Below are 24248 nucleotides of genomic sequence, written 5' to 3' on the forward strand. Positions count from 1 at the left end.
ACTATTGCTAGCACTAGTTGAGAACCTTGTTGATATCTTCACTACGGTCTTAAGCGTAATTCATCTCGTTCTTGATTCTTCATGGCATGATTGTATTGCGATACTAGTTAATCTCTCTCTGGCTTACTTTAACCTTGATGTTTAGACATCTTAACCCAAGTTAACTTTTGGGCCTATAAACTGACATATTTGTGTCAGTTCTATTCTTTCATGTGTGATTAACTCCTCATTTGTTGCATGGATCTTGACTTTGACTTGATACTCTTTCGACACTTGATGATTTTATAAGCAATTTGATATGAGTAAGGCGTTCAATTTCATGTTTCGAGCTCCAGAATCTATTCTTATCAAAGTTTTCGGTTCTAGATCTGCTAAGCCTTTTATGTCTCTTTTGGTTACTAACCCTTACATTACATGCTATTGCCTCACATGATTTCTTATCCCGAGACTAGCTTGGGGGAACAAATTATAGTTGTGGTTGTGAGTTTGTCTTATGTGATCATGTGCTCATGATGATGTTCACAATTGCGGGAAGTTATATGTATAATAAGCTTGAAGTGAAAAGATTGAAATAAAAGGTAATTGAAATGATTGAAAAAGAAGAAAACTTGAAAAAAAAGTGAAAAATGAAATGGGAAATAATAAAGTGAAATTAAAAAGTTGTGAATGAGATGGAAGAAAAAGGGTTTGATTTTGAATTGAATAAGCAAAAGTGTTGTTGGTCAATTTTGGAGATTGTTTGTTGTTGCGTGGAAATGTTGTGACCTTTCTTGGTCATGTTTTCAACAGTATGATCCTCCCCCTTATTGTCTTTTAACGCCACATTTTCAAATATATTTCCAGACCCTTAACCTTATCCTCATTACATCCTTGAAAGTCCTCATGATCTCTTTGCGTAATAATTTTGAATGGAAAGTGAGTCGATAATCAACGTTAAAGAGTATTTGCTTCATCTTAGTTGACTTGATTTAAGTTCAGAGTCATTGATTTTTCCATAAACACATGAGAGTATGAGTGCACATGACTATAATGACATCTATCAGGTTTGGTTAAATCCAGCTTGGGGGAGACGGTTTGTGGTCTGCTTGAAGAGTTGATCGTGTTACATGGCGCATTATGCGGCATTGTTCGATATTGTTTCTATGTTTGCTTCGTGTAGTAATTATATCTCTTGTGTTCTCAGTTGTGTGTGTGTTCTTATCGTAGTCCCATATTATAGGTCGTATTTCTTTTTCAATGTCTATGTCTAATTTCTTGAGGACAAGCAATGGTTTAGCTTGGGGGAGTTTGATGTATCATATTTTTATATGGTATTTAGGTGTATTTAGATTGCATTTTAAGAGAATTTAGGGGAATTTTAGTTCATAATTGCATATAATTACTTAAATTTTAAAATAAATGTTACTCCTTTTGTGTATTATCGATGTTCTTTGAGGAATTTTGGTTATTGAAAGCATAATTGGAGTATAATTGAATAAGCTTGAGTATTAGGAGCAATTGGTAAAACGGTAAATTGATAAGGATCGTTATGGATGTCTTTGAGTGCAATTTAGAGCCAAATTGGAGTTGGAATTTAATGAAAGAATTATGGATATCAAGGCATGTCTACTACTTTTGCATACGTTTTGACTCGATATTGATAATTGATTAATTTGAGCGGCATTGGAAAATATATTTGAAGAGCTTTCGAACAACAGGTTGCACGACCCAAGACGAGTTATATTATGGGAGATATGGGCTTCCCGAGTTGGCCTTGTTTTGTTGATCTTCCTATGCATGCGCGCACGGACTAGCTCATTCGGCTCATTTAATGACTCAATTGACCTTCCTTATCTTGTAACCTAGTTTCCTTACTAGTATTAGGAGATAGATTCATATATTGGAGGTTTTCTAATTAGGTTAGGATTTGATATTCATAATTCAAGTAAGACTTCTTATTTTCTCTGTTGGAATGTGACCCAATAGGGGAAGCGTTTGTTTCATTTTGGCTTTAAAAAAGTGTTCAAGACTTCAATTTTCCATCATCAATTCAAGTATTTTTTTTTCTTATTTTGTATTTTGATTATTATTTATGATTTCTCTTCTATTTTATTTAGTTTATTTAATTATTATATGTGAGTAGATTTCTTATCCAGGGTTAAGCAAATCCTAGCCATGATTAGTATGTGATGTATTCCTTTAAATTTCCAAACTAGTTGTTTATTTGTTCTTGCTTAATCGATTGAGCATTTTTCAGTACTAGATTAGGAATAATTAGTATTACTATCATTCCATTGTCTTGATTGCAACAGGAGTTGGATTTTGACGGATTTGAGTATTTCAATTATGAACATGAAGTTCTCCATGGTATTAGGTAGAATAATTATTAGGAAGTTACCATGGGAGTAGGCTTGAGTGCATATTAGGCAAATCATAGATACTAAATAAAGGTTTATAATATTTTATAGTAGGGTGTATTTTCCTTGTGAACATTTATTGATTAATTTGAGGTAGGAATTGTTTTGTATCACTTCATACTAATGGGGATAATTAACTCTAGAGTCTTTTAGTTATATATTGATTAGGTATAGTTGATTTGACCATCATTGATATTAATCTCCTTTAGTTTTACCATTATTTAAGAGATAATCATATAATAGCTTTCACTCTGCGTGATCGACCCTCACTTACACTACTACATAATTAGGAGGTAAGCTAGGTTAGTTTTTTTCAATTGCGACACGCCTATCAGGCAGCGCTTTGGTAGGATTAGAGGCAAGTTAGGTTGGAGGAATCGGCCCTCAACCGACATACATAAGGATTGATTCATTCATAGCATGATAAGGTCAAGGGGTACTAACCTTGGGGCGGGTTTGTGACAGGACGAACCAGGCTAGAGTAGGTAGTAGGGTAGGTTCAAGGTCATATATTCTTATGATAGTAAATTTTGGGTACTAACTTAGTAAAGGTCCATCAAGGGAGGTTAAGGTCAAGCCAAGTTGTTGAGGCGAAATCAAACGGGGATCACATTGTAGATATGTTGCATCGTACTAACACTCCATGGTTGCACTAAGTTAAGGGTAGGATGGCCCAACCCCGATGGTCTGGGAAGCTGAGTAAGCTAGGGTTAAAACGGCCCATAAGCAAACTCTACTTAACAATGACTCATGCATTGTCCACAACATACGTCACACATTCAACTAATGATATGATGAGTCAAATATTGAATTTTGGTATTATTTTCACCTTTTAAAAATTATTGGGTGTAATTGTTATACCATAACTTTAGTGTTACAACCTATACACTAGAGCTCCTTCTTCCTTGCACCCTCATTCTCTTTCTCTCTCTCTCTCTCTCTCTCTCTCTCTCTCACACACACACACACACTCACTCGCTACCATTCACTCGCTACCATTCACTCACTCTTTCTTTCTCTCTCTCCCTCCCGTGATGCACCTCCCACCACCGTGTTACAACGCTGAAGGAAGCCCACATATGGGTAGTAAAGCCAGTGCTTCGAGGCTTACAATATTAGAGAATTAATGATTTGCGTCGGACCTGGGACCACCAAAGCCGCCGCCAAGAAAGCCGAACTGCGCCGACTAGCCAAAGTGATTGAGAGTGATTCACCGGAATGTGAGAAGGGGCTCGACGGAGTGAGAGTGAGAGATGTGAGAAGCGACGGTATTGAGAGAGATTTTGAGAGTGGTGTGAGAAGGGGCGTTGGAGATATAAGTTTATTTAGGTTACATGCGTTTGGTAGGGCTTTAGAATTCGTGGGCCGAGGATCTGCGTCGGATGGGCCATGAGGTCCGATGCAAATCCTTTTGTCATCTCCGACGCACGACTCACTCGTCCTACACACATCGTTTGATACTGTAATCCCCCACATTTTTTTAAAGGATTTTCATAAATATATTAAGTTATTTATGTAATTATATTAAATCCAAATGAGTTTGGAAAATGATTTGACTTTTAAAAAGGGTTGACTATTTTAAAAGTCAACTAAAAATATTTTTCTAAGCTTAATAAAGTTTGTAATATTTTAATTAAGCGTGTTTTAAATAAGAGTTTAATTATTAAAAGTATATTTGAAAAGAAACTTAATGGAATCGAAAGCCCAAAAGAAATAAAAAGGGAAAGGATAATTTGATGACTAAAGTCCTAACAAGCCCATCTTGTTAGTCATCAAAGTTTTAATTATTGAATTCCTTTTCCTAAGCCCAATAGGATTAGCCTATTGTTTTAATTATTGAATTCCTTTTCCTAAGCCCAATAGGATTAGCCTATTTAAATATTCTAAAACCCAAATATTTTGCCCTACACTTATTTTCTCTCTCCTCACTTGCACGTGATCCTTGAGCCTCTCTTCCACTCGACATTTTCTCTCTCTTCTTCCTCTTGAGCGTGACTTTCATTCTTTCTCTCAAAAATCGTTTCTTCTTCGCTAAGTAACGTTTCTTGTTGAACAAGAAACGTCACAAACATATTTTTGAAGCCGAAAAAGCTGACCGCCGGTCCTTGCTGCTGTTTCAGTCCGGCGCCCTTCTTCCTCCTCTTATTTTGGTTGTTTTCTTTACTTCTCCTTTAAGATTCCATTAAAGTTCTAATTTTTATTGTTATTTTATTATTATTTGCATGATTTCGATTTGAGTTATTATTTTATTATGAAATATGTATTTTTCGGATCATATGTATAAAAGAAAATTTCAGATTTATTATTTTTAGTTTTAATCATGAAAGATGTGATTTTTAGGGTTTTAAATCACTAGAAATCGATATTTAGAGTATGAATATGATTTTGATTGGAATACGATTTTTATATTCATTTAAAATATTTTCAGAAGGTTTAGAAAATTTTATAGTTGCTGGAAATTCAGAAAGTTAATATTTTAAGGTTTTTAATCACTAGAATAGTTTATCTATACTAGGGATTAAAAATAATGAGAGTTTAAATTATAAAAACGATTTTTAAAGAAGTTTAGAAGGGTTTGGGAGTTTTAAAGTTGCTGTATTTTTTTTAGTACAAGTATTTACTCGATTTCTTGGTTGTTTTAGGCGGAGAATTCACTGTAGGGGACTTTTAGTGCTTAAAAGTGGCCTACCGTTACGTTTATACGAGGTACGTACATAGTCTACGTGCTAAATGGTTAGAAACATGCTCTAGGGATGTTTTTAATTTGTAGTATCATGTATAGGACCTTGTAGTTCATATATATGATTTACTGAGATGGCTTTACATGTTATTTGCTTGTATGCTACATGTAAACTAAGAATATGTTTAAGTATGACTTGTTTGTATGGAAGTTTGATGCAAGCAACTAAGTTTAGTTTTGGTATTAATTCGTGAGTGAATTAATGTAAGTAAATTGGAATCATGGATTCTTTGAGTTTATTAATTTATCTTATAAGAACCGAGGATCTTATTTGGTAATTTTGAGTTATACCTATATAAAGGTACAGTTTACTGTTGGCTAGGTTCAACAGGCAAGTTAGTAAAGAATAAAAGAAGTTAAAAGAGTCTTGGATGCTAAGTTGTGAACACTTATTAATTCTAAGATTAAAAAGGAGTTTTGTGATGTTATGTGATTAGTAGTTGTGAGTATTATGTGCTTGGTTGGTGTCAACACAAGTATAAAATGAATGCAACGTAAAGTGAAACGAGAATAGGTTATAGACTTTAGACTGGTGCACGTCTAGAGTTGGACACTAAGGGTTGGAGTACATAGTCCGCCGTGATATGTATTCTCGAGGTTGGATTGATCACCATTCCTCTTTAGTCTAAAGGTTCCTCGATATCGTAGGTCATTCTGGTTTACGGAGTCATGACCGTATTCCTATTTCAGTATAGTCAACTCGTCCCAATAACTATTCCATTTAAAGAAGAAATAAAAGTTAGAGTTAGTTCAGTAAGAGTCTCTGCAGTTGTTATGTTATTATTATTTTATTCTATAAGTTGTGTTGTAGTATCATGTTTAGGATTATTTGTCTGATATGTAGTACTCAGCTTTGCTGATTACGTGCTTGTCTGTGTTTGTGATCATGGCTTTGCCTATTGATCCTGTGGTGATCCTTCGGGGGAGCAGAGTCAAGAAAGCATTGACATTACAGGTTCGAAGATGCATACCATTGGGGAATCTGGAATGGAGAGGCTTTTGTGATAGTAGTATTTAAGTTGTTTCTAGGAGTTTATATTTTCAGACTTTAGCTTTGAGTTGGTGTGTTTCAGTTCAAACATTGTTTGACTCTTATTTCATAAGTTTAATAAAGTTGGTTTTGTTTTAGTAAGTTTTCCGCTGCAAAATTCTGAGTAAGCCGAAACGTTATCACACGGGCGATAATGCCTGGGTAATTCTCTAAGTTTTATATTATAAAGTATTTTCTAGAAAGAGAGAATTATCGGGGTGTTACAAAGTGGTATCTGGAGCTTTAGGTTAGTTTAAGACTTATAGGCGCCTAACTAACTAGCTTATTAAGTGACTTTAGCTTCTTAAGTTACCTAGCTTATTGATTATTTGAAGGAAACCTTAGTATTGCTCCTACGTTTCATTTCGAAAGATGAACACAAATATTTTGAGGATCAAAATTTTTTTTAAAACCGAAATTTTTCGGAAATTGGTTCGAAATTTATTTCGAAATCGAGGAGTTCGAAATTTTCTTTTTGTCGTTTTCGTTTTTCGGAAATTTTTTAGGAGCCGAATAAAAAAAAAAAAAAAAAAATTGTAGTCGAGTAAAATTTTTTTTCGAATGTCTTGAGTTCGAAAATTTTTTTTTTAGAAAATTTATTTAGGCACAAAAGTAATGTTATTATAAAAAGTGCCTGCATTATTTTCATACCTTTAAGGGTTTACAAATGACATTGTGAGAATGGGTAGTATAGGAAGGGCATATAGGATAAAAATATTATATGCCTGCATTGAAAATTTAGTTCAGCATCATTATAAATTTTCTTCCCTGCAAATAAGTGCATTATTATTTTTCTTCCCTACTAACGATGCATGAATGTTTTCTTTCCTGCTAATTGTTATATCCTTTTTGCCTATTAAAGTGTTATATTTTACATGCTTTGTTTTCTTACTCTTTGATTCTTGGTGGGAATACGTTAAGGAAGAGTGCTAAACCTTTTGGGTTATTGTGATGTAGCTCTACTATTATGGCTGCAAATTTAGGAAACTACTTTAACCCTATCGTCCTGACTGACGATGAAGACGACGACCATCATCCACCCATTGACCATAGAGAATATGAAGAACTGCATTGGATAATGCGTCGCATCTTGAGGAGACACTATGCTAGGGATGATGAAGTCATCATAGAAATGGATCATGCTAGAGGAACTACCAGGGAAGACATATATGATGCATGTATGAGGGTGGAATCTGAACCTGAGGAAGATTTGGACACCATACCTACTAGGCAGTCTAAGATCAAGAGGAAATTCGTTGACTACTATGAGACTGACGAAGAGGACGAAGTTAGTGATGAAGACTTTGTACCTCAACAATATAAGGAAGATAAGGACAAGGATGGCAGTGTAGTGCCATAGGTTATAAACTTATAGATATTTAGTATATATATATATATATATATATATATATATATATATATATAGGTACATAAGGTTTTAGTTAAAAGAATAAGGTTGGGTATATGCCAACAGACAAAGGTGTTTTATAGGATTAGCATTTTAGGAAATATATATATATACTAGTGTGTTATTTTATTTCACATTTTTCTTTTCCCTTCTATGGAAGAATAAAATTAGTTTGTTTATTCAAGGAGTAAAAATTTATTTTGGACACGTAATGGGGAATATTTTTTTTATTTTCATTATGTGATTTCAATTTTTCTTGCCTAAATTCATGTGACTATGAATTTACTTACGTGAACAACTGTATGAATATTAGTGAACATTCCATGTTGAAACTTAGTGAAATTGTATGTGATGCGATCCTTAGTGATCAAATCAAGTATTGTCTTGCTTAGATGTCTATACTAGTTTTCTGGAGCCTGAGTAGAGTTATATTACTTTCAGGTCCCGAAGTAGAATGGCTAACAACACTGAACTAGCTGACGCTATTCGCCTCTTGGCGGAGAAACTGAACCAGGACAAGGTTGAACGTCCAGAGACTGCTGGAGAAATGTTTGAAAGACTGTCCAAAGTGAAACCACCTTACTTTAAGGGACAAGCTGACCCTACTTTCCTAGAAAACTGGATTAGGGAATTTGAAAAGTTGTTTGAGGTAGTGAATTGCCCTGCTGACATGAGAGTAGGACAAGCTGTTTTATACCTAAAAGATGAGGCTGACTTGTGGTGGAGAGAAAATGGGGCTAGATTGAGTGCTGCTGAGGGATTCAATTGGGAAGCCTTTGTGATTGTGCTGAGAGGAAAGTTTTACCCTGCCTTCATGAGGAAGCAGAAAGCCCAAGAGTTCATCAACCTTAGAATGGGTAGTATGACCATTTCTGAATACTATAGTAAGTTCATAGCCTTGTCTAGGTTTGCACCTGAGGTTGTAGCTACTGAGGCTTAAGGCTCAGAGGTTCGAACAGGGTTGACTGATGAGATCCAGCTGGGATTAGGGGGTAGACCTTTACATCCTTAGATGTAGTGTATGGGAGAGCTTCTCATATTTATGGGTTGCAATCGAGAAAGATAAGAAGGCTGGAATAGTTGGTGAGAAGAGAAAGGAGGTTAGTACTGGAGGAAACCAAGTAACTTTAAGAAAAACCGGAATGGGAATGGGAACTTTCAAGGAAGGAACAACCAGGATAATCGTAGTCAGGGTAGACCTGAGAGGGTTCAATTTGAAGTTCTGTGACAAAAACCATCCTGGGAAAGACTGTAAAGGAGAGCAGTGACCTGTCATTACTGCCAGAAGAAGGGTCACAGAGAGTATGAGTGCTACACTAAGCACGGAAAAGGTTTGAGAATTCAGGGAAACGGTAATCAGGCTAGACCAGGGTCTAATCAAATAGGGAACCAGGGTCCTAAGCCTGGAGGTCAAAATAACCAAGGGAACCATAGTAGGCCTGCTGCTAATGATAATCTGCCCAGAACAAACCTGCAGGAAAAGTGTTCGTGATGAGTCATAACGAGGCAGAGAGATCTGCGGATGTGGTAACTGGTAATTTCTCTATCAACTCAGTTTTCGTTAAAACGTTATTCGATTCGGGGGCTACTTATTCTTTTATTTCGCCTTCTGTTTTAAAGAGTCTGGGATTGGTGGAGTATGAGTCAATTGACTTGTCTGTTAGTATTCCTACTGGGGAAGTCGTTAAGTGTACTAAGTTATTTAAGAACTTACCTTTGAAGATAGGAGGGAGTGTTTTTCCATCCGATTTGATCGAGTTTAACTTAGGAGATTTAGATGTGATTCTTGGGATGAACTGGTTGAGTCATTACAAGGCCAGGATCGATTGTGAAGTCCAGAAAGTAGTGTTGAGAAACCCTTCGGGAAAATTTACCTCATATAGACGATTTGGGAAACCTAAAAACTTTGGAGTGATCTCTGCTCTACAAGTGCAGAAGTTGATGAGAAAGGGGTGTGAGCTGTTTTTCTGTAGTGTGCAAGATGTGAGTAAAGAAGCTGAGTTAAAACTTGAGGATGTTCCAATAGTGAATGAGTTTATGGACGTATTTCCGAGTGAAATTTCAGGTATGCCGCCTGCAAGAGCTGTCGAGTTTACCATAGACTTAGTTCCTGGAACTGCACCTATATCTAAGGCACCTTATAGAATGGCACCTCCTGAGATGAGTGAGTTAAAGACACAATTGCAAGAACTTTTGGATAAGGGTTATATCAGACCTAGTGCATCGCCTTGGGGAGCTCCTGTTTTGTTCGTGAAGAAAAAGGATGGGAGTATGAGATTATGTATAGACTATAGGGAGTTGAATAATGTTACCATCAAGAACAAGTACCCTTTGCCTAGAATAGATGACCTATTCGATCAACTAACGGAGCTAGTGTGTTCTCGAAGATTGACTTACGTTCAGGATATCACCAGTTGAGGGTAGCTGATAAGGATGTACCTAAGACTGCTTTTAGAACGCGTTATGGTCACTACGAGTTCACTGTAATGCCATTTGGGTTAACCAATGCTCCTGCTATATTTATGGATTTGATGAATAGAATCTTTCATGAGTTTTTAGATAAGTTCGTAGTGGTTTTCATCGATGACATTTTGATTTATTCGAGGAATGAAACCGAACACGATGAACATTTGAGGATTATCTTAGAAACCTTGAGGAAGAACCAATTATATGCCAAGTTCTCTAAGTGTGAGTTTCGTTTGGAGAAAGTAGCATTCTTGGGTCATTTTGTGTCTAAGGAAGGAGTATCTGTAGATCCTGCTAAGATTCAAGCTGTGAGTGAGTGGCCAACTCCAAAGAGTGTGACTGACATTAGAAGTTTCTTGGGTTTAGCTGGCTATTATAGGAGATTTGTGAGGGATTTCTCAAAGATAGCGAGACCTATGACGAATTTAATGAAAAAGGAGACCAAGTTTGAGTGGAATGAGAAGTGTGAGGAAGCCTTCCAGATCTTGAAAGATCGTTTAACCACTGCACCTGTCTTAACCCTACCTGATGGGAATGAGGGATTTGAGGTCTATAGTGATGCTTCGAAGAATGGTTTGGGTTGTGTTTGCAACAGAATGGGAAGGTAATAGCTTATGCATCGCGTCAACTGAAACCCTATGAGGCTAATTACCCTACCCATGATCTAGAGTTAGCTGCCATAGTATTTGCATTGAAGATTTGGAGACATTATCTTTATGGGGCAACCTGCAAGATATTCACAGACCATAAGAGCTTGAAATACATATTTACCCAAAAAGACTTGAATATGAGACAAAGGAGATGGCTAGAGTTGATTAAGGATTACGATCTAGACATCCAGTATCATGAAGGGAAAGCCAATGTGGTGGCTGACGCCTTGAGTAGGAAATCGAGTCATAGCCTGAGTCTTTGATAGTTCCTGAGGAGTTGTGTAGAGATATGCAAAGGTTGAACCTAGAAATTTTAAATCCTGGGGAAAGTGAGGCTAGACTCAGTAATCTTTCTTTGGGAGTGTCAATTTTCGATGAGATCATTGAGGGTCAAGTTGGGGATGAGCATCTAGATAAGATAAAAGAGAAAATGAAGCAAGGTAAGGAGATAGACTTCAAGATTCATGAGGATGGGAGTCTAAGGTTTAAGGGACGGTGGTGTGTACCACAGAAGTGTAACGACTAAAAAGACGTCTTATGGATGAGGGACATAATACTCCGTATTCTGTGCACCCTGGGGGTGACAAGTTGTATAAGGATCTTAAGGTGATATATTGGTGGCCGAACATGAAACGAGAGGTAGCCGAGTATGTGTCTAAGTGTCTAACCTGTCAGAAAGTGAAGATAGACCATAAGAGGCCCATGGGGACAGTCCAACCACTAGAGGTTCCTGGATGGAAGTGGGATTCGATTTCTATGGACTTTGTGACTGCCTTACCCAAGTCGAGGAGTGGAAATGATACCATTTGGGTTATAGTGGATAGACTGACCAAGTCCGCTGTTTTCATACCTATTAAGGAGACATGGAAGAAGAAGCAACTCGCTACAACCTATATCAAGCATGTAGTGAGATTGCACGGAGTCCCAAAGGACATTATTTCAGACCGTGACTCTAGATTTCTATCTAAGTTTTGGAAGAAGGTACAAGCAAACCTTGGGACAACATTAAAGATGAGTACCGCCTTTCACCCTGCGACCGATGGTCAGACTGAGCGGACTAACCAAACTATGGAAGATATGTTGCGAGCTTGTGCTATAGATTTTCAAGGAAGTTGGGAGGACCAATTAGATTTATTGAGTTCTCTTACAATAATAGTTACCATGCGAGTATCAAGATGGCACCTTTTGAGGCGTTATATGGTCGGAAGTGTAGAAGTCCCATTTGCTGGAACGACTATAGTGAGAATGTAGTTTTGGGGACAGAATTCATTGAGGAGACCGTCAAGAACGTTAGATTGATTCAGGCTAGAATTCAAGCTGCGCAAGATAGGCAGAAGAGTTACGCAGACTTAAAGCGGCGCGAAGATGAGTTCGCTGTAGGTGATAAAGTATTCCTGAAAGTATCACCCACCAAAGGCGTTATGCGATTTGGGAAAAAGGGCAAGCTGAGTGCTAAATATGTAGGCCCATATGAAATTTTGGAGCGCATTGGGAAAGTAGCTTATAGATTGGCATTGCCAATGGAGTTTGAAAAGATGCACGATGTGTTTCACATATCCCAATTGAAGCGCTATATCCCTGATGAGCGCCATGTGTTAGAGCCTGAACGAGTGCAGATAGATAGTAGCCTCACTTATGAGGAAAGACCTGTCAAGATTCTCGACAGGAAAGTGCGTAGTACGCGTAACAAGGATGTGCATATTGTCAAAGTTCTTTGGTCTAACCACGAGTCAGAAGAGGCAACGTGGGAAGCCGAAGAGGATATGAAGAAAAAGTATCCAGACCTATTCCTTGAGGTGAGTTACGAGGGCGTAACTCGTTTTCTTTAAGGGGGGTAGAATGCGATAAATTTCGCGCTTTTTGTCTATTTTTATGACATTTTCATGTATATGTATGCCTATGTTGGGCAATTTGCACATGTTAGTGCAAAAGAAGTAGAGTCTCCGCATAAGAAAAGTGTTCATAAGTGACACAAGTGTTTAAAAATGGGAAAGTGCACCAGAGGCACTATCTTTCTTCAAAGATTTTCGAAATGATGAGTTCAGACTTTCGAAAACAAGAGGGTTTTGTGTTAAGTTTCGGGACGAAACTTCTTTTAAGGGGGGTAGACTGTAATCCCCCACATTTTTAAAGGATTTTCATAAATATATTAAGTTATTTATGTAATTATATTAAATCCAAATGAGTTTGGAAAATGATTTGACTTTTAAAAAGGGTTGACTATTTTAAAAGTCAACTAAAAATATTTTTCTAAGCTTAATAAAGTTTGTAATATTTTAATTAAGCGTGTTTTAAATAAGAGTTTAATTATTAAAAGTATATTTGAAAAGAAACTTAATGGAATCGAAAGCCCAAAAGAAATAAAAAGGGAAAGGATAATTTGATGACTAAAGTCCTAACAAGCCCATCTTGTTAGTCATCAAAGTTTTAATTATTGAATTCCTTTTCCTAAGCCCAATAGGATTAGCCTATTGTTTTAATTATTGAATTCCTTTTCCTAAGCCCAATAGGATTAGCCTATTTAAATATCCTAAAACCCAATTTTTGCCCTACACTTATTTTCTCTCTCCACTTGCACGTGATCTTGAGCCTCTCCTCACTCGACATTTTCTCTCTCTTCTCCTCTTGAGCGTGACTTTCATTCTTTCTCTCAAAAATCGTTTCTTCTTCGCTAAGTAACGTTTCTTGTTGAACAAGAAACGTCACAAACATATTTTTGAAGCCGAAAAAGCTGATGCCGCCGGTCCTTGCTGCTGTTTCAGTCCGGCGCCCCTTCTTCCTCCTCTTATTTTGGTTGTTTTCTTTACTTCTCCTTTAAGATTCCATTAAAGTTCTAATTTTTATTGTTATTTTATTATTATTTGCATGATTTCGATTTGAGTTATTATTTTTATTATGAAATATGTATTTTTCGGATCATATGTATAAAAGAAAATTTCAGATTTATTATTTTTAGTTTTAATCATGAAAGATGTGATTTTTAGGGTTTTAAATCACTAGAAATCGAATATTTAGAGTATGAATATGAATTTTGATTGGAATACGATTTTTATATTCATTTAAAATATTTTCAGAAGGTTTAGAAAATTTTATAGTTGCTGGAAATTCAGAAAGTTAATATTTTAAGGTTTTTAATGGTTTTTAATCACTAGAATAGTTTATCTATACTAGGGATTAAAAATAATGAGAGTTTAAATTATAAAAACGATTTTTAAAGAAGTTTAGAAGGGTTTGGGAGTTTTAAAGTTGCTGTATTTTTTTAGTACAAGTATTTACTCGATTTCTTGGTTGTTTTAGGCGGAGAATTCACTGTAGGGGACTTTTAGTGCTTAAAAGTGGCCTACCGTTACGTTTATACGAGGTACGTACATAGTCTACGTGCTAAATGGTTAGAAACATGCTCTAGGGATGTTTTTAATTTGTAGTATCATGTATAGGACCTTGTAGTTCATATATATGATTTACTGAGATGGCTTTACATGTTATTTGCTTGTAGCTACATGTAAACTAAGAATATGTTTAAGTATGACTTGTTTGTATGGAAGTTTGATGCAAGCAACTAAGTTTAGTTTGGTATTAATTCGTGAGTGAATTAATGTAATAAATTGGAATCATGGATTCTTTGAGTTATCTATTTATCTTATAAGAACCGAGGATCTTATTTGGTAATTTTGAGTTATACCTATATAAAGGTACAGTTTACTGTTGGCTAGGTTCAACAGGCAAGTTATAAAGAATAAAAGAAGTTAAAAGAGTCTTGGATGCTAAGTTGTGAACACTTATTAATTCTAAGATTAAAAAGGAGTTTTGTGATGTTATGTGATTAGTAGTTGTGAGTATTATGTGCTTGGTTGGTGTCAACACAAGTATAAAATGAATGCAACGTAAAGTGAAACGAGAATAGGTTATAGACTTTAGACTGGTGCACGTCTAGAGTTGGACACTAAGGGTTGGTACATAGTCCGCGTGATATGTATTTCTGAGGTTGGATTGATCACCATTCCTCTTTAGTTCAAAGGTTCCTCGATATCGTAGGTCATTCTGGTTTACGGAGTCATGACCGTATTCCTATTTCAGATAGTCAACTCGTCCCAATAACTATTCCATTTAAAGAAGAAATAAAAGTTAGAGTTTAGTTCAGTAAGAGTCGTCTGCAGTTGTTATGTTATTATTATTTTATTCTATAAGTTGTGTTGTAGTATCATGTTTAGGATTATTTGTCTGATATGTAGTACTCAGCTTTGCTGATTACGTGCTTGTCTGTGTTTGTGATCATGGCTTTGCCTATTGATCCTGTGGTGATCCTTCGGGGAGCAGAGTCAAGAAAGCATTGACATTACAGGTTCGAAGATGCATACCATTGGGGAATCTGGAATGGAGAGGCTTTGTGATAGTAGTATTTAAGTTGTTTCTAGGAGTTTATATTTTCAGACTTTAGCTTTGAGTTGGTGTGTTTCAGTTCAAACATTGTTTGACTCTTATTTCATAAGTTTAATAAAGTTGGTTTTGTTTTAGTAAGTTTTCCGCTGCAAAATTCTGAGTAAGCCGAAACGTTATCACACGGGCGATAATGCCTGGGTAATTCTCTAAGTTTATATTATAAAGTATTTTCTAGAAAGAGAGAATTATCGGGGTGTTACAAAGTGGTATCTGGGCTTTAGGTTAGTTTAAGACTTATAGGCGCCTAACTAACTAGCTTATTAAGTGACTTTAGCTTCTTAAGTTACCTAGCTTATTGATTATTTGAAGGAAACCTTAGTATTGCTCCTACGTTTCATTTCGAAAGATGAACACAAATATTTTGAGGATCAAAATTTTTTTTAAAACCAAATTTTTTCGGAAATTGGTTCGAAATTTTTCGAAATGAGGAGTTCGAAATTTTCTTTTGTCGTTTTCGTTTTTCGGAAATTTTTTTAGGAGCCGAATAAAAAAAAAAAAAAAAAAATTGGTCGAGTAAAATTTTTTTTCCGAATGTCTTGAGTTCGAAAATTTTTTTTTTAGAAAATTTATTTAGGCACAAAAGTAATGTTATTATAAAAAGTGCCTGCATTATTTTCATACCTTTAAGGGTTTACAAATGACATTGTGAGAATGGGTAGTATAGGAAGGGCATATAGGAAAAAATATTATATGCCTGCATTGAAAATTTAGTTCAGCATCATTATAAATTTTCTTCCCTGCAAATAAGTGCATTATTATTTTCTTCCCTACTAACGATGCATGAATGTTTTCTTTCCTGCTAATTGTTATATCCTTTTTGCCTATTAAAGTGTTATATTTTACATGCTTTGTTTTCTTATCCTTTGATTCTTGGTGGGAATACGTTAAGGAAGAGTGCTAAACCTTTTGGGTTATTGTGATGTAGCTCTACTATTATGGCTGCAAATTTAGGAAACTACTTTAACCCTATCGTCCTGACTGACGATGAAGACGACGACCATCATCCACCCATTGACCATAGAGAATATGAAGAACTGCATTGGATAATGCGTCGCATCTTGAGGAGACACTATGCTAGGGATGATGAAGTCATCATAGAAATGGATCATGCTAGAGGAACTACCAGGAAGACATATATGATGCATGTATGAGGGTGGAATCTGAACCTGAGGAAGATTTGGACACCATACCTACTAGGCAGTCTAAGATCAAGAGGAAATTCGTTGACTACTATGAGACTGACGAAGAGGACGAAGTTAGTGATGAAGACTTTGTACCTCAACAATATAAGGAAGATAAGGACAAGGATGGCAGTGTAGTGCCATAGGTTATAAACTTATAGATATTTTATATATATATATATATATATATATATATATATATATATATATATATATATAAAAGGTACATAAGGTTTTAGTTAAAAGAATAAGGTTGGGATATGCCAACAGACAAAGGTGTTTTTAGGATTAGCATTTTAGGAAATATATATATATACTAGTGTGTTATTTTATTTCACATTTTTCTTTTCCCTTCTATGGAAGAATAAATTAGTTTGTTTAGTCAAGGAGTAAAAATTTATTTTGGACACGTAATGGGGAATATTTTTTTTATTTTCATTATGTGATTTCAATTTTTCTTGCCTAAATTCATGTGACTATGAATTTACTTACGTGAACAACTGTATGAATATTAGTGAACATTCCATGTTGAAACTTAGTGAAATTGTATGTGATGCGATCCTTAGTGATCAAATCAAGTATTGTCTTGCTTAGATGTCTATACTAGTTTTCTGGAGCCTGAGTAGAGTTATTTATATTCAGGTCCCGAAGTAGAATGGCTAACAACACTGAACTAGCTGACGCTATTCGCCTCTTGGCGGAGAAACTGAACCAGGACAAGGTTGAACGTCCAGAGACTGCTGGAGAAATGTTTGAAAGACTGTCCAAAGTGAAACCACCTTACTTTAAGGGACAAGCTGACCCTACTTTCCTAGAAAACTGGATTAGGGAATTTGAAAAGTTGTTTGAGGTAGTGAATTGCCCTGCTGACATGAGAGTAGGACAAGCTGTTTTATACCTAAAAGATGAGGCTGACTTGTGGTGGAGAGAAAATGGGGCTAGATTGAGTGCTGCTGAGGGATTCAATTGGGAAGCCTTTGTGATTGTGCTGAGAGGAAAGTTTTACCCTGCCTTCATGAGGAAGCAGAAAGCCCAAGAGTTCATCAACCTTAGAATGGGTAGTATGACCATTTCTGAATACTATAGTAAGTTCATAGCCTTGTCTAGGTTTGCACCTGAGGTTAGCTACTGAGGATTAAGGCTCAGAGGTTCGAACAGGGTTGACTGATGAGATCCAGCTGGGATTAGGGGTGAGACCTTTACATCCTTAGATGTAGTGTATGGGAGAGCTTCTCATATTTATGGGTTGCAATCGAGAAGAGATAAGAAGGCTGGAATAGTTGGTGAGAAGAGAAAGGAGGTTAGTACTGGAGGAAACCAAGGTAACTTTAAGAAAAACCGGAATGGGAATGGGAACTTTCAAGGAAGGAACAACCAGGATAATCGTAGTCAGGGTAGACCTGAGAGGGTTCACATTTGTAAGTTCTGTGACAAAAACCATCCTGGGAAAGACTGTAAAGGAGAGCCAGTGACCTGTCATTACTGCCAGAAGAAGGGTCACAGAGAGTATGAGTGCTACTCAGCACGGAAAAGGTTTGAGAATTCAGGGAAACGGTAATCAGGCTAGACCAGGGTCTAATCAAATAGGGAACCAGGGTCCTAAGCCTGGAGGTCAAATAACCAAGGGAACCATAGTAGGCCTGCTGCTAATGATAATTCTCCCAGAACAAACCTGCAGGAAAAGTGTTCGTGATGAGTCATAACGAGGCAGAGAGATCTGCGGATGTGGTAACTGGTAATTTCTCTATCAACTCAGTTTTCGTTAAAACGTTATTCGATTCGGGGGCTACTTATTCTTTTATTTCGCCTTCTGTTTTAAAGAGTCTGGGATTGGTGGAGTATGAGTCAATTGACTTGTCTGTTAGTATTCCTACTGGGGAAGTCGTTAAGTGTACTAAGTTATTTAAGAACTTACCTTTGAAGATAGGAGGGAGTGTTTTTCCATCCGATTTGATCGAGTTTAACTTAGGAGATTTAGATGTGATTCTTGGGATGAACTGGTTGAGTCATTACAAGGCCAGGATCGATTGTGAAGTCCAGAAAGTAGTGTTGAGAAACCCTTCGGGAAAATTTACCTCATATAGACGATTTGGGAAACCTAAAAACTTTGAGTGATCTCTGCTCTACAAGTGCAGAAGTTGATGAGAAAGGGTGTGAGCTGTTTTTCTGTAGTGTGCAAGATGTGAGTAAAGAAGCTGAGTTAAAACTTGAGGATGTTCCAATAGTGAATGAGTTTATGGACGTATTTCCGAGTGAAATTTCAGGTATGCCGCCTGCAAGAGCTGTCGAGTTTACCATAGACTTAGTTCCTGGAACTGCACCTATATCTAAGGCACCTTATAGAATGGCACCTCCTGAGATGAGTGAGTTAAAGACACAATTGCAAGAACTTTTGGATAAGGGTTATATCAGACCTAGTGCATCGCCTTGGGGAGCTCCTGTTTTGTTCGTGAAGAAAAAGGATGGGAGTATGAGATTATGTATAGACTATAGGGAGTTGAATAATGTTACCATCAAGAACAAGTACCCTTTGCCTAGAATAGATGACCTATTCGATCAACTAACGGAGCTAGTGTGTTCTCGAAGATTGACTTACGTTCAGGATATCACCAGTTGAGGGTAGCTGATAAGGATGTACCTAAGACTGCTTTTAGAACGCGTTATGGTCACTACGAGTTCACTGTAATGCCATTTGGGTTAACCAATGCTCCTGCTATATTTATGGATTTGATGAATAGAATCTTTCATGAGTTTTTAGATAAGTTCGTAGTGGTTTTCATCGATGACATTTTGATTTATTCGAGGAATGAAACCGAACACGATGAACATTTGAGGATTATCTTAGAAACCTTGAGGAAGAACCAATTATATGCCAAGTTCTCTAAGTGTGAGTTTCGTTTGGAGAAAGTAGCATTCTTGGGTCATTTTGTGTCTAAGGAAGGAGTATCTGTAGATCCTGCTAAGATTCAAGCTGTGAGTGAGTGGCCAACTCCAAAGAGTGTGACTGACATTAGAAGTTTCTTGGGTTTAGCTGGCTATTATAGGAGATTTGTGAGGATTTCTCAAAGATAGCGAGACCTATGACGAATTTAATGAAAAAGGAGACCAAGTTTGAGTGGAATGAGAAGTGTGAGGAAGCCTTCCAGATCTTGAAAGATCGTTTAACCACTGCACCTGTCTTAACCCTACCTGATGGGAATGAGGGATTTGAGGTCTATAGTGATGCTTCGAAGAATGGTTTGGGTTGTGTGTTGCAACAGAATGGGAAGGTAATAGCTTATGCATCGCGTCAACTGAAACCCTATGAGGCTAATTACCCTACCCATGATCTAGAGTTAGCTGCCATAGTATTTGCATTGAAGATTTGGAGACATTATCTTTATGGGGCAACTGCAAGATATTCACAGACCATAAGAGCTTGAAATACATATTTACCCAAAAAGACTTGAATATGAGACAAAGGAGATGGCTAGAGTTGATTAAGGATTACGATCTAGACATCCAGTATCATGAAGGGAAAGCCAATGTGGTGGCTGACGCCTTGAGTAGGAAATCGAGTCATAGCCTGAGTCTTTGATAGTCCTGAGGAGTGTGTAGAGATATGCAAAGGTTGAACCTAGAAATTTTAAATCCTGGGGAAAGTGAGGCTAGACTCAGTAATCTTTCTTTGGGAGTGTCAATTTTCGATGAGATCATTGAGGGTCAAGTTGGGGATGAGCATCTAGATAAGATAAAAGAGAAAATGAAGCAAGGTAAGGAAATAGACTTCAAGATTCATGAGGATGGGAGTCTAAGGTTTAAGGGACGGTGGTGTGTACCACAGAAGTGTGACGACTAAAAAGACGTCTTATGGATGAGGGACATAATACTCCGATTCTGTGCACCCTGGGGGTGACAAGTTGTATAAGGATCTTAAGGTGATATATTGGTGGCCGAACATGAAACGAGAGGTAGCCGAGTATGTGTCTAAGTGTCTAACCTGTCAGAAAGTGAAGATAGACCATAAGAGGCCCATGGGGACAGTCCAACCACTAGAGGTTCCTGGATGGAAGTGGGATTCGATTTCTATGGACTTTGTGACTGCCTTACCCAAGTCGAGGAGTGGAAATGATACCATTTGGGTTATAGTGGATAGACTGACCAAGTCCGCTGTTTTCATACCTATTAAGGAGACATGGAAGAAGAAGCAACTCGCTACAACCTATATCAAGCATGTAGTGAGATTGCACGGAGTCCCAAAGGACATTATTTCAGACCGTGACTCTAGATTTCTATCTAAGTTTTGGAAGAAGGTACAAGCAAACCTTGGGACAACATTAAAGATGAGTACCGCCTTTCACCCTGCGACCGATGGTCAGACTGAGCGGACTAACCAAACTATGGAAGATATGTTGCGAGCTTGTGCTATAGATTTTCAAGGAAGTTGGGAGGACCAATTAGATTTATTGAGTTCTCTTACAATAATAGTTACCATGCGAGTATCAAGATGGCACCTTTTGAGGCGTTATATGGTCGAAGTGTAGAAGTCCCATTTGCTGGAACGACTATAGTGAGAATGTAGTTTTGGGGACAGAATTCATTGAGGAGACCGTCAAGAACGTTAGATTGATTCAGGCTAGAATTCAAGCTGCGCAAGATAGGCAGAAGAGTTACGCAGACTTAAAGCGGCGCGAAGATGAGTTCGCTGTAGGTGATAAAGTATTCCTGAAATATCACCCACCAAAGGCGTTATGCGATTTGGGAAAAAGGGCAAGCTGAGTGCTAAATATGTAGGGCCATATGAAATTTTGGAGCGCATTGGGAAAGTAGCTTATAGATTGGCATTGCCAATGGAGTTTGAAAAGATGCACGATGTGTTTCACATATCCCAATTGAAGCGCTATATCCCTGATGAGCGCCATGTGTTAGAGCCTGAACGAGTGCAGATAGATAGTAGCCTCACTTATGAGGAAAGACCTGTCAAGATTCTCGACAGGAAAGTGCGTAGTACGCGTAACAAGGATGTTCATATTGTCAAAGTTCTTTGGTCTAACCACGAGTCAGAAGAGGCAACGTGGGAAGCCGAAGAGGATATGAAGAAAAAGTATCCAGACCTATTCCTTGAGGTGAGTTACGAGGGCGTAACTCGTTTTCTTTAAGGGGGGTAGAATGCGATAAATTTCGCGCTTTTTGTCTATTTTTATGACATTTTCATGTATATGTATGCCTATGTTGGGCAATTTGCACATGTTAGTGCAAAAGAAGTAGAGTCTCCGCATAAGAAAAGTGTTCATAAGTGACACAAGTGTTTAAAAATGGGAAAGTGCACAGAGGCACTATCTTTTCCTTCAAAGATTTTCGAAATGATGAGTTCAGACTTTCGAAAACAGAGGGTTTTGTGTTAAGTTTCGGGACGAAACTTCTTTTAAGGGGGGTAGACTGTAATCCCCACATTTTTAAAGGATTTTCATAAATATATTAAGTTATTTATGTAATTATATTAAATCCAAATGAGTTTGGAAAATGATTTGACTTTTAAAAAGGGTTGACTATTTTAAAAGTCAACTAAAAATATTTTTCTAAGCTTAATAAAGTTTGTAATATTTTAATTAAGCGTGTTTTAAATAAGAGTTTAATTATTAAAAGTATATTTGAAAAGAAACTTAATGGAATCGAAAGCCCAAAAGAAATAAAAAGGGAAAGGATAATTTGATGACTAAAGTCCTAACAAGCCCATCTTGTTAGTCATCAAAGTTTTAATTATTGAATTCCTTTTCCTAAGCCCAATAGGATTAGCCTATTGTTTTAATTATTGAATTCCTTTTCCTAAGCCCAATAGGATTAGCCTATTTAAATATCCTAAAACCCAAATATTTTGCCCTACACTTTATTTTCTCTCTCCTCCCTTGCACGTGATCTTGAGCCTCTCTCCACTCGACATTTTCTCTCTCTTCTTCCTCTTGAGCGTGACTTTCATTCTTTCTCTCAAAAATCGTTTCTTCTTCGCTAAGTAACGTTTCTTGTTGAACAAGAAACGTCACAAACATATTTTTGAAGCCGAAAAAGCTGATGCCGCCGGTCCTTGCTGCTGTTTCAGTCCGGCGCCCTTCTTCCTCCTCTTATTTTGGTTGTTTTCTTTACTTCTCCTTTAAGATTCCATTAAAGTTCTAATTTTTATTGTTATTTTATTATTATTTGCATGATTTCGATTTGAGTTATTATTTTATTATGAAATATGTATTTTTCGGATCATATGTATAAAAGAAAAATTTCAGATTTATTATTTTTAGTTTTAATCATGAAAGATGTGATTTTTAGGGTTTTAAATCACTAGAAATCGATATTTAAGAGTATGAATATGAATTTTGATTGGAATACGATTTTTATATTCATTTAAAATATTTTCAGAAGGTTTAGAAAATTTTATAGTTGCTGGAAATTCAGAAAGTTAATATTTTAAGGTTTTTATTGGTTTTTAATCACTAGAATAGTTGATCTATACTAGGGATTAAAATAATGAGAGTTTAAATTATAAAAACGATTTTTAAAGAAGTTTAGAAGGGTTTGGGACGTTTTAAAGTTGCTGTATTTTTTTAGTACAAGTATTTACTCGATTTCTTGGTTGTTTTAGGCGGAGAATTCACTGTAGGGGACTTTTAGTGCTTAAAAGTGGCCTACCGTTACGTTTATACGAGGTACGTACATAGTCTACGTGCTAAATGGTTAGAAACATGCTCTAGGGATGTTTTTAATTTGTAGTATCATGTATAGGACCTTGTAGTTCATATATATGATTTACTGAGATGGCTTTACATGTTATTTGCTTGATGCTACATGTAAACTAAGAATATGTTTAAGTATGATTGTTTGTATGGAAGTTTGATGCAAGCAACTAAGTTTAGTTTGGTATTAATTCGTGAGTGAATTAATGAAGTAAATTGGAATCATGGATTCTTTGAGTTATCTATTTATCTTATAAGAACCGAGGATCTTATTTGGTAATTTTGAGTTATACCTATATAAAGGTACAGTTTACTGTTGGCTAGGTTCAACAGGCAAGTTAGTAAAGAATAAAGAAGTAAAAGAGTCTTGGATGCTAAGTTGTGAACACTTATTAATTCTAAGATTAAAAAGGAGTTTTGTGATGTTATGTGATTAGTAGTTGTGAGTATTATGTGCTTGGTTGGTGTCAACACAAGTATAAAATGAATGCAACGTAAAGTGAAACGAGAATAGGTTATAGACTTTAGACTGGTGCACGTCTAGAGTTGGACACTAAGGGTTGGTACATAGTCCGCCGTGATATGTATTCGAGGTTGGATTGATCACCATTCCCTTTTAGTCAAAGGTTCCTCGATATCGTAGGTCATTCTGGTTTACGGAGTCATGACCGTATTCCTATTTCAGTATAGTCAACTCGTCCCAATAACTATTCCATTTAAAGAGAAATAAAAGTTAGATTTAGTTCAGTAAGAGTCTCTGCAGTTGTTATGTTATTATTATTTTATTCTATAAGTTGTGTTGTAGTATCATGTTTAGGATTATTATTGTCTGATATGTAGTACTCAGCTTTGCTGATTACGTGCTTGTCTGTGTTTGTGATCATGGCTTTGCCTATTGATCCTGTGGTGATCCTTCGGGGAGCAGAGTCAAGAAAGCATTGACATTACAGGTTCGAAGATGCATACCATTGGGGAATCTGGAATGGAGAGGCTTTGTGATAGTAGTATTTAAGTTGTTTCTAGGAGTTTATATTTTCAGACTTTAGCTTTGAGTTGGTGTGTTTCAGTTCAAACATTGTTTGACTCTTATTTCTTAAGTTCAATAAAGTTGGTTTTGTTTTAGTAAGTTTTCCGCTGCAAAATTCTGAGTAAGCCGAAACGTTATCACACGGGCGATAATGCCTGGGTAATTCTCTAAGTTTTATATTATAAAGTATTTTCTAGAAAGAGAGAATT

General features: G+C 36.6%; 2 protein-coding genes across 2 annotated transcripts; both read left to right on the forward strand.

Moving 5' to 3' along the window:
• The first annotated feature begins 4999 nt into the window (after positions 1-4999).
• LOC130591922 (uncharacterized) lies at positions 5000-7537 on the forward strand. The gene is made up of 2 exons (XM_057395912.1): positions 5000-5102; positions 7124-7537. The coding sequence occupies exon 2, from the start codon at positions 7134-7136 to the stop codon at positions 7524-7526; it is 393 nt and encodes a 130-aa protein (XP_057251895.1). The 5' UTR covers positions 5000-5102; positions 7124-7133; the 3' UTR covers positions 7527-7537.
• A 9426-nt stretch (positions 7538-16963) lies between these two features.
• Positions 16964-17443, forward strand: LOC130591792 (uncharacterized). The gene has a single exon (XM_057395707.1). It carries the CDS (start codon positions 16967-16969, stop codon positions 17441-17443), a length of 477 nt encoding a protein of 158 aa, XP_057251690.1. The 5' UTR covers positions 16964-16966.
• Positions 17444-24248: the final 6805 nt, after the last annotated feature.

Source organism: Beta vulgaris, chromosome 6 (assembly GCF_026745355.1).
Source record: "Beta vulgaris subsp. vulgaris cultivar EL10 chromosome 6, EL10.2, whole genome shotgun sequence".
NCBI lineage: Eukaryota > Viridiplantae > Streptophyta > Magnoliopsida > Caryophyllales > Amaranthaceae > Beta > Beta vulgaris.

What these genes read in the sequence shown, in the direction of transcription:
- LOC130591922 (XM_057395912.1), top strand. Translation starts at nt 7,134, where the DNA reads ATGGCTGCAAATTTAGGAAACTACTTTAACCCTATCGTCCTGACTGAC.
- LOC130591792 (XM_057395707.1), top strand. Translation starts at nt 16,967, where the DNA reads ATGGCTAACAACACTGAACTAGCTGACGCTATTCGCCTCTTGGCGGAG.